The 11,305-nt window shown below is 41.1% G+C and overlaps 1 protein-coding gene across 1 annotated transcript in view; it reads left to right on the forward strand.

Annotated features, from left to right (window-relative positions):
- GHRH (growth hormone releasing hormone) overlaps positions 1 to 10,854 on the forward strand; it is a 15,676-nt gene extending 4,822 nt beyond the window's left edge. The window contains exons 3-6 of the mRNA XM_042461601.1: positions 5,542 to 5,673; positions 7,573 to 7,677; positions 8,552 to 8,683; positions 10,563 to 10,854. Of these exons, the coding sequence (XP_042317535.1) occupies positions 5,542 to 5,673; positions 7,573 to 7,677; positions 8,552 to 8,683; positions 10,563 to 10,632 (439 nt within the window). The 3' untranslated portion in view covers positions 10,633 to 10,854. The remainder of the gene's footprint in view (positions 1 to 5,541; positions 5,674 to 7,572; positions 7,678 to 8,551; positions 8,684 to 10,562) is intronic.
- Positions 10,855 to 11,305: the final 451 nt, after the last annotated feature.

Raw genomic sequence — 11,305 nt, forward strand, 5'->3', positions numbered from 1 at the left:
AGGCTATTCCTGCCCTCTGTGATTCTGTGATTTGGTGAGAATGGCCATTACCGTTAATAACAGCACTAGTTTCCTAGCAATATTCATCCGAAATAACCGAAAACTAAAAATTGCTAGGGTCCTAACAGGGTGGAATCACTGGCAGTGAAGTCGTATTCCCCTGTTCTCCCCTGTCTCGTGTGGCTCCCCGTCTGCTGCCCTGCCCCCCGTAGCGCCTCCCTGCCCTGTACCGCTCCCCGGTGCCTGGGACCTCGGCTGGACCCTGCACCCCCATCCGGCCCTCCCTGTTGCAACACCTTTTGTGGGGGCCCCCCTGTTCTTTCGCCTCTTCTCCAGCAGCACATCCCTTCGGCCGTCTTGGCTTGGTTACAAGAGAATGCTGTAAATAGTGTTGCTTCTTCTTTTCCCGATTGCTACACAACTTTTGGGAAGCTGGAAGCACCTCTTGCTCAGCAACTGTCTGATGGTTCCACTGAAGTAAAAAACAAGGACTCAGTTGTTCTTGGCAGAGCTGTGAAAAACAGAAGAAAGGGAAAAAACCCACCAGCATTGATAATGGTTTGTGGTCTCCAAGGATGCATATGAGGCTGTCTTTGCAATTCAAATGAATCCAAATTCTCTCCATTTTTTTTTCCTCTCTCTTTTCCCTTTTGCAGATTGCCCTAGAAGAGGTGAAGAATGCTGGATAGGGCTATTCTCCTTCTCTTCCTCTATTTTTTTCATTGTTCCCTCTCGCTCCTCTCTAACCCACCCAACGCTCCGGTGGTGACTTTCACACTTATCCTCTCCGGGGGGGGCGGGGGGCCGCACACTCAATTAAACAAACATTGGGTTGGATCCAAAAGTTTTAGGAAAGTTTTGCTGACAGTAGGGGCCAAACTGGTCAATATACATGGTCATTTTTAAATGAAAAAGGTTCATTTAAGAATGACAGACATCTGTTTGTCATTTTTTCTCAATTGTTTATCTTGTATTTAGCTTGCTTTGTTTTTGGAAGCTAAAACAGGTTAATTTTGTTGTCAAGGCCATATCTTAAAGCAATACTTATTATAGAAGGGGGAAATTAGTTAATCAGAATAAAAAAAAACAAAATATTCCTTTTAATATAGTTTGACCTTACTAATTGAAGGCAAAACCTTTTATTTCAATCTATGTAACAATAGGATTGTCTCCAGCCTCGAAAGCTATTTCTTCTCCTTTCCCATCAAGTAGATGCGATCTCCTTAGTGGCCTTTGACTTGACCTTTAATACCATTCAGAACTATGTTCAGACTAGCTACCACACAGTGAAGGTTATCGCATCAGTGCTGAAACGTTTCTATTCTGTTCCCAAAAGTTTCAAGATGGTAACGTTATGGGAACGGATATTATCGCATTCGAAAATGTAAAGCGTTCCAGAACGTAACGGGAACACAATTTACCGCATTTGTCCTTATAGGAAGCGTGATAAGTATAGAGAACGTTTCAATATTTGCACATGCGTATTTGTAACAGTCTATTCTGTTCAGAGTACCACATACACAGAACAAAAGGCTTTACAAGGAGATATTTGTGCAAACACAACCTAATCTTTTATATACAAGATACATATAGACACACACACACACACACACACATGTATACACACATATAGTCCGCAATCTATTAGATATATATATAATATATATATATATATATATATAATATATATGTGTGTATATATTTATATTATATATAATATATATTTTGTATATATACATATTTAAAATATTTATATTGTATATTAATTGTATGTATACTTTTAGACACACCACACCACACACACACACACATATATATATATAAATGTTATTTATACATATACATAAACATAGGGTTGCCATCCCTGGGGACCTCAAAACTGGGAAAATGTAGGACATTTTTTAAAATGTAGCATTTTTAAAAAAAATTTCCTGGCCAGGAAATTTTTAAAAGAAGGTCCTACATTTTTAATCTTGTCCAGGGCCAGGCTAGGTGGGGAGACAGCCTCTCTCAAGCTCCACCCGGCTTTGGAGGACTCTGCAACGAGGAGCCCCAGCCGGGCCAGGCTGGCTTGGGAGACAGCCTCTCTCAAGTCCCAGCCAGGCTTGGAGGACTCTGCAATCGAGGAGCCCCATCCAGAGCCAGGCGGAGGCTGGGGAGACAGCCTCTCTCAAGTCCCAGCCAGGCTTTGGGACTCTGCAATCGAGGAGCCCCAGCCAGACAGGCTGGAGCTGGGGAGACAGCCTCTCTCAAGCTCCAGCCAGGCTTTGGAGGACTCTGCAATCGAGGAGCCCCATCCAGAGCCAGGCTGGAGCTGGGGAGACAGCCTCTCTCAAGTCCCAGCCAGGCTTTGGAGGACTCTGCAATCGAGGAGCCCCAGCCAGAGCCAGGCTGGAGCTTGGGAGACAGCCTCTCTCAAGTCCAGCCAGGCTTTGGAGGACCTGCAATCGAGGAGCCCCAGCCAGAGCCAGGCTGGAGCTGGGGAGACAGCCTCTTTCAAGTCCCAGCCAGGCTTGGAGGACTCTGCAGTCGAGGAGCCCCAGCCAGGGCCAGGCTAGAGCTGGGGAGACAGCCTCTCTCAAGCTCCAGCCAGGCTTTGCAGGACTCTGCAGTCGAGGACCCCAGCCAGGCCAGGCTAGAGCTGGGGAGACAGCCTCTCTCAAGTCCCTGCCAGGCTTTGGAGGACTCTGCAGTCGAGGAGCCCCAGCCAGGGCAGGCAAGAGCTGGGGAGACAGCCCTCTCAGCTCCAGCCAGGCTTTGGAGGACTCTGCAGTCGAGGAGCCCCAGCCAGGGCCAGGCTAGAGCTTGGGAGAGCACCTCTCTCAAGCTCCAGCCAGGCTTTGAGGGACTCTGCAGTCGAGGAGCCCCAGCAGGGCCAGGCTAGAGCTTGGGAAACAGAATGCAGGGAGGGAAGTCCTTTCAGCCAATCACACAACAAGGCAGAACATGAACAGAAAAAGAACGGATTACATTACGCATTACCTGTACCTCTTGACATTTCTTGGACCATTTTAAAAACGTTTCCACAAGCTGGATCACTTTCTTTATCCGTTCCCTCCGAGGGAACACATATGGACACACTTTAGGGGTATGTAGAACCCGATGGAACCCGATGGGGACAAAAACGTGCGGTAAGTTGAAGTGTTCCGTTCCGCACAATCGGGTTCCAAAAACTGTTCTCGGAACGCGATGCGTAAAACTCCTATGTTTCAGTAAAGAAACACATGAATGTGTAGCATAGAATGACTCTGAACAAATGTATCCTCCATCTTGAGACTGGTACATCATCAAAATCTGATGATTCCTTTGTTTTTAGAAGGGCTACAAGGTTTCCCCCCACAATTCACTGAAGCAGTGACTTCCACGGGGCCAGGTTCAATCATCTGCCACTTGTTGCTGTTGTGTTGTTGTTGTTAATTGCCATCAAGTTGACTTGGAATCATGGTGACTCTGTGGAAAACAATTAGAGACATACAATGAAGAGGAATTTCTTTGCCTCGCCCAGTGACTCCAACAAAATTAGAAACCAGACTAGTGAATCAAGGATCCAACTTTATGAAAAAAAGAAATGCTTTCCTATCTCACATACTGATAGGATTAGTATTATTATTATTATTATTATTATTATTTATATAGCTCTGTAGATTTTCACAGCATTGTACATACAAACAATAAAATAGATCAAGTAAACCTGCCCATGGCATACAATCTAAGAAATATGTTTATAGACCAGAATGTGAACAGAATAGGGGATCCTGAGTTTAATATCTGTACATTCTAATATTAATATCTAAATGTTGCCAGGGCAAATTTCCATCCAACCAACATTGTTTGCAGATGTTTAGCTTAGCTTCCCAGGGTAAATATATATACTAGCCTTCTACAGATGCCTTCCAGGTTAACAATTCAGTCCTTTTTCCTTGCTATCAGAAAGCCACAAACATTTTATGTGTCAGAGAAACAGATAATCTGGGTGAAACATTCTCTGTGTGAAAATCCTTGAGACCAAGGCATACAATTAAAAGAAACTGCAAGCATTTTCTTAAGTTAGCTCTGGATTTTATCACACGGGGGCAAATTGAAAGTTTAAATGGGGTTTATCCTGTGAAAATTGCACAATTACTATTAAATTGCAATTAATATTTTCAGACACAGTATGATAAAAGAGCCATTATCCTGGGAATAACCAGAAAATAACCAGGCAATAAACAGTAAGAAAGCATTTTGAGGATTTTCCTGTGAATAATTTGTTGCTGTTTATTGTCTGGTTATTCATGGGTTAATGCCACTTTAACCGCTTTTCAACATGACGTTGTGTGCAAAGCTTCATTGCAATTGTGCGATATTCCTGGGATATTCCCAGGATAATGGCTGTTTAATTGCAACGTCATGTGAAAATCTTAATTGCAAATGCACAATTTTCATGGGATAATCCCTGTTTATACTTCCAATTGTCCCCAAATGATAATGTCCTCTATTGAAGCCATATTAGTTATCTATCCAGGTCAGTACCTCTATCTCCTAATAAATATTTCTTTTCAGTTTATTTCTTTACTTCATCAGTTATGCAAGACTCTCCATTCCATATATCAGAATGTGTGTATTAGAACAGTTTTAGAGCATTTACCATACCATCTCTCTGCACTGGCTACTGAACTTTATGGCAGCTGTGGACATCGTTAATCTCCACACATAAGACACTTTTGTTTTTGCAGTAGGGACCCTGCATCTGCCTTTCACAATGGAAAGTACGCATGGGAAAGCATGGGAATGTTAGTTAGTTGCTTCCCAATCAACAAAGGAACAGACTTCTGTTGATCGCAGTGGATGCTGACTGGTAATTAGGTAATTAGGGAAACTAAAATAAGATTTACTAATTTACCAACAGCTAGAACTATCACAGAGTTAATATTCAGATGTTGAAAAAGTTAGTTTCTTGGATAACAGCTCCCAGAATCCCCCCAACCAGCAGTGGCTATCTTGACTGTGGGATCCTGAAAGCTGTAATTCAAAACAGCAAAATTATATTCCTGGAAAAAAATCCCTGAGGGAGATTCAGTAGATGATTTCTACTCACGTTTAATATCCATAGTGGGGCATGACGGCAAAGATCCCACCACCTGAATTACTCTCATGTCTTGATTGATAATTGTGTCTTGTGTCAACTGGTGGGTCTTGATTATAGAACTTTATAATTTTCACCTGGTTGACATCTATTTAATGACTGTTTTATTGCACTGACTTTTACACTTTATTTTTTTTTTCATTGTGCTGAATATTTGATTTTGTGTGAATACGATCCTGAAATGTGTGTGTGTGGGGGGGGGGGGGGGTTGGATGAAAGTGTGGCCAATACATTTAACAAACAATCATTGTGAGAAAAGAAGACATGTTCAAAGTATTGTCATATTTCATAGGTAACACTCCACTCTCCTTGCAGGATTGTCTGGCAATATCTGTTGTCAATATACCATGGATTTAAAACGCATACATAGGATTATTCTGAGTGCCTGCAGTATTGTTTTTGGCTTCCTGTTTTAGGTACAGTCCACTACCCATTTCTGGCAAAGCAGTGAGCTTTCAGCTGCAAGAAAGTGGCCCAGTGCAGAGCCACAATCTCTCCGTGGAAGAGCAGGAAGAAGAGAACTTCCTGACTAGCCCTGCTGAGAAAAGGTGGGTGTTATTAGCTCCCCAAATCTACCTGTCAAAAAAAATGCAAGATTGTTCCTAAGTGATTCCCAAACTTTGGTCCTCCAGATTTTTGGACTTCAGCGCCCAGAATTCCTGACATTTGGCCAAGCTGGCTAAGGCTTCTGGGAGTTGAAGTCCAAAACACCTGGAGGATCAAAGTTTGGGAACCACTGAGATTCTAGGCTAATATCCTGCTTTCCTCCGGGTATAAAATCTATAGTGGTCTTGTGCTGTTGCTTCTCAAGAGTGAGCACTCTGTCAATGCACATGAGGATGGGCACCTCACCTTGAAATGGTGGGGTTCCACCTCTCTTGTTCAGACCTAGCTGCCAGTATTCCCAACACACAGTATTTTCTGGCATAATGTCTCTGATGAACCAGGATTGGCTCTGCTATCTGCCTCCTCGAGTGGCAGATCTGTGGGTTTTAAAAGTGTAAGAAGTGTTAGCTAGCTACTTTGATACTAATTTTACTGCCAGGAATGACAAATGCTGCTTGTGGGATTATTCACTAATGTGCCAGGATAATTTGGGTTTGTTTTTTTAGGTATTATACATTTTTATTTGGGTAGTCTTGGACAGCAAAATATCTTTGGTGTTCCTTGCTATGAACATGGATATGTTCCATAGTCTTTGTATTTTACCCACCAGCGGAGTCATTTTTCATGGGGTGAACAGATGTCATAACCACAAAGAAGGGCAAGGCACCACAAAATGTAGGGTATTAAAGAAAAGTGTAAAACATTACAAAATAAAAGCTAAAAACACTGATATAAATGTAAATTTATGCTTCTTAGACATCCTCATAATGGAGGACATTTTAAAATTTCACCTGGACAGAAGGTTTAAATTTAAGACATGTCCTAGAAAAGGAGGGTGGCTGATCTTCCATGAATGTCCTTTAAAAATATTATATTAATAAGTGTATTATTTCTTAAAAGGTTTTTAAAAATAAAAAAAAATGCACAACACTAGTTTATACATCAGCAACCTAGCCTTTCATGCAAGGGTCTTGGACAGTGAGACAAATAATAAGTTGACAAAACTATTAGTGTGATCACATCTTGTGTCAATGATTTACATAGATTAATTATGTAATATATAAGAAAGAAGCACTAATGGTATTCTAGAACGGCATGCATATATTATCAATATTTTAAAAATTAAAATATGATATACAAATCATAAACCTTAATCCAGTCACTATACTCATCTTGAAAACCCCATTCATTAGCTGAATGGCAAGTCAAGGCTTATGTAAATCCCACATGTGTCTTCTCTTGAACCATAGAGTTAGAAGAGACCACAAGGGCAATCTCCTGCCATGAAGGACTTCACAAAGCACTTCCAAGTTACAACAGATGGACATCCAGCCTCTATTTGGGAAGCTGGATTTAGGCCATACTTGTAAGACATCCATAGTATACTTTTGTGTAGCTGTGGTTCCATATGCTTGCTTGATGGGCTCAGGAACATTCTAGGTTTAAGAAAGTTAGAATGCAATATCATCATATTAAACGATGCATTACTTTTGAAGAAAATAACCACCACCAAAGGCATTTCTTTGATGCTCCTGACTCAAGTTTGTTCAGTTGAGTCCTATTGGTCTTGACTATTTTAGCACGTCTATTTTTTGTGCCCACCTCCCCCCAAAGGTAGCCTCTTCAGATACTCTGCCGTTACTCAGAAGCACACATAATGCTCCAGCACAAGTAGCATTTCCCAGTCACTCTAATGGACTGTGCGTTCATGAATAAATGTAAATTATGTTTGTTGCTTCATCAAAGTGAAGGGAGAAGCTAACCAGCAGATGATTCTGTGAGTTATGCTGCTGTACAAAGAGCCAACGCAACACAATGATTATGAGTTTGTGTTTCTTTAGAATACAACGTCATGCAGATGCCATATTCACTGACAGTTACCGGAAAGTCCGGGGCAAACTATCAGCCCAAAAGTTATTGCAGGGCATTGTTGGGAAAAGACTTGGGTAAGTGGAGTATCACTGTTCATTCTTACTGTTATTTTGGTAGCCATCTGTCAAGGGTACAGGCTCCTATAATTCCAATTTACCACTTGAAATTAAACTTTCTCTTATATACGCTCTAAAACCACAGTCCAGTTAACTATAAGGGAGGCTTATTCCATTCATAAGCTGCAAACATCTAAGACTGCATTTGAAGAAAAACTCTTAGGAGAATCCATCCACACTTACCTGTGAAAATCTGGGGCTTCATTTGATAACACCAAGTGTAAAACTTAAAAACTGTTCATATGACTTTATCATCTAAACATCTGGGCATGTCATTTTCTAGAGGGATTCATATTCTATTTTCCTCTTGAAATAAAAAAATAACTTTCCAGTGTCATTTAAAGATAGTAAACTGGCAGGATAGCACCATTTCTCCATACATGAGAAATAGTCTTTTCCAGGCTGGTTCTCTCCAAATGTATTGGAGTCCAGCTCTAATCGCTGCTAGTCCAGCTAGCATGGCACACCTTTCTGCTAGTACCTCATATCAGGGAAATTAAGTGTACTCATTTTATCCAGACACAAACCACTTGAAGATAGGTGAATACTTTTCTTACTGTGTGCCTTCAAGATGTTTCTGATTTACAATGACCCTAAAGCAAACATATCATGGGGTTTTCTGGGGCTGAGAGGGTGTTACTTGTTGAAGATCACCCAGCGGGTTTCCATTGGCAAGTGGGGAGTGAAATCCCGATCTCAGGAGTCCTTGTCCTACACTCAAACCACTGAACCACACTGGCTCTCAGGTTAAGGCTTGCTTTTTCAAAATCAATCTTCAATTTCCATAACTGAGTAGTGTCAATTCACTACAGCCACATTGGCTCTTTTGCAGAGAAGACAGGCTAGGAGATGAAGACCATGAATTCTTGACCAGGCGCCATTCTGACAGCATCCTTATGGACAGTCGCTACCACCAACAGATGGTGCTGAGAAATTTCTTGGGAGCCATGTTACAGAATCAAAGGTTAGTAAGCAGATTCATTGGAATATGCAAAGGAATGTTTTTGCAATGTTGTAATCTTGTGTACCTCCAAGATCAAATGCATCCATAAAATATAAAGTATTATGGTTACTTACATTGCCTATGTATTTATGAATGAATGAATTTGTCACCCAGCTCAACCTCCCCAATCTATCTTCAGCCAGCAGCCTCACTGAGCAATATAAGTCTGTTCAACTGCTGCTTGGTACCTGCAAGTATGTTTCCAGCCCCTCCTATCAGTAAGTATGGTTGCAATGAGGAACTGCAGTAGGGATCCTCCTTCTGATTATGGGAGCCTTACTCCCTGTGGGAGGCATCTGAAAACATCTTTCTCCTGCATCCTGATTGCCAGCTGAACAGATCTCATTTGCTTTATATGGCTGCTCACTGTTAAGATGGGTTTGGAAGGGGCAGTTACAATTATGGCAATAGTGCCACAGGATTGTGACTATGCAGTGTTACAGATCCATAACTCTAGGTTACAAATCCATTACCTCAACTAAAAATGCCAACCATAGTTGGAAAATAGCCAAAGATGAATTACTTAGTTTCAGTCTATTCATCTGCTCAATGGATGGGAAATAATAAAACGTATATGAGATTAATTATCCTAAAGGTAAAGGTTTTCCCTTTGACAAGTTTGTCTAGTTGTGCTTCACTGCGGGGGGCAGTGCTCATCTAATCTATATTACATAGCTGAGGGAGCCAGGATTGCCAAAGTCAGCTCTATGTGGCCAGCATGACTAAATGCCAAGGCACATGGAACACCGTTACCTTCCCATCAAAGTGGTACCTATTTATCTACTTGCACTTTTATATGCTTTCTAACTGCTAGGTTGGCAGAAGTTGGGGCTAGTGACAGTTCACTCCATCATGTGGCACTTGGGTTTTGAATTGCCAACCTTGTGATCATCAGCCACTGCTTCCTGCTACAATAAAATTATTTCAGAGAAAGGAAATGGCAAACTACCTCTAAGTATTCTTCACCTAAGAATACCCTATGAAATTGATGGGAGTCGCCATAGGTCAACAGGCAACTTGAAGGCACTTATACACACATTTTTTTTTAAAAAGGAAACTGAGTAGAAACAGAAAAGGCAGTACTAAATTTTGTTATTTGTCATCAAGTCACCTTTGACTTATGGTAAACCTCTGATTGAGGCTTCCAAGCATTCTGGTCAACTGCCCTGCTCAGGTCTTGCAAACTCCTGGTCATGGCTTCATTGACTGAATCAATCCACTTGTAATGTGGCTTCCTCTTTTCGTATTGGCTTCTTTACAAAACATCAACTTTACGAATGAGTGACATTGTCTCATCATATGAACCTCAGATTAGTCATTTAGGTACTAAGGGAACTGTCTAATTAAAAATAATAATTGTAAGCTCTGAGAGCCTCTAGGGCTGAAGGGCGGGGTATAAGTACTACTACTACTACTACTAATAATAAGCAGCTACAGATGGGCAAAGGGTACAAATCTTCTCACAATAGAATCGGAGCCAATGACTAACGCTTAGCCTCTCATGGCTTCAAAAACTGCTGCTTGCATTATGAAGAAAGTCTACTAATTTCCCTCAAGCTATTTACTGAAGATTTTAGGGTTTAGAGACTATTGTACCAGATTTTCCATATGATAGAATAAGATTCCATAGAATCTTGTTGCTTGTGGGCAGTAGGATGAGGTTTGCTCTGAATAGATGGATTGAAAATGAAATGGCGTGTCTCTTTCCATGGCGATTGAGTGCCTCTTTTATTCCTATCATTCTATCATCCCAGTCTGTATAATTACCAGAATGTACTCCTCTACCCCACATAAACAGAAATATACTGGCACATCAAGCTTTCTTATTTCTCGTTTCTAGGCCTCAAGATGTCAACAATAACCATCTAGAGGATTTTGTCAGTGTCCTGGCCAAGCTGATGGAACTGTAGATCAGCTTATTCCCATCTCATTCTGGTTAAAGGCATTCTCAAGTTTTATGTTAGAAAGATTCTGACTCCTGAAGCAGTGGGAAGAAAACAAGTATTTACCTGTGAGTGTTGATATTGTCAGGAATGCCATTGTCTACCATACACAGCTGCCAGGAAAAAAAGGGTGTGTTCTCTACATCTGCTTAGACTGGTGAATGTATTGTTTGGGTTCAGTTTGAAAATAAAATGGCATGATATACAGCAAAATTTTTATATCCTTTTTTTCTCTAATGAGAGCTAAGATACAGAGGTATGTGATCAACTGGAAAATGAACAAACGTATGGCAGGACTAAACCTCTGACAGGCAGGAGCTTCACTGATGGACTGGGAGTGGACCATGAGGATTTAATAGAAATAATTGTACTGACTTCAGATTTCAGGGCTGCAGATATCTTTTGCCTGGTATTGTGAGCTAGTAATAAAAATCAAGGGAATATTCACTAGCCAATCAATTATCTTGGAAGAGTGGCCTAAATCCTATTTACTATTCAGTAGAGTAGACCCATTACCTACATGTTGACTTACCACTCAGTTTGATCTAATGGTTTATCTCTAACTGGACATAACCAGTAAGATTCCACCCTATGTCTTTTAAGATAAAAGAAAAACTCACTACATCACAAATGACTGGGA

Source organism: Sceloporus undulatus, chromosome 4, assembly GCF_019175285.1.
Source record: "Sceloporus undulatus isolate JIND9_A2432 ecotype Alabama chromosome 4, SceUnd_v1.1, whole genome shotgun sequence".
In the NCBI taxonomy this organism is placed as follows: Eukaryota; Metazoa; Chordata; class Lepidosauria; order Squamata; family Phrynosomatidae; genus Sceloporus; species Sceloporus undulatus.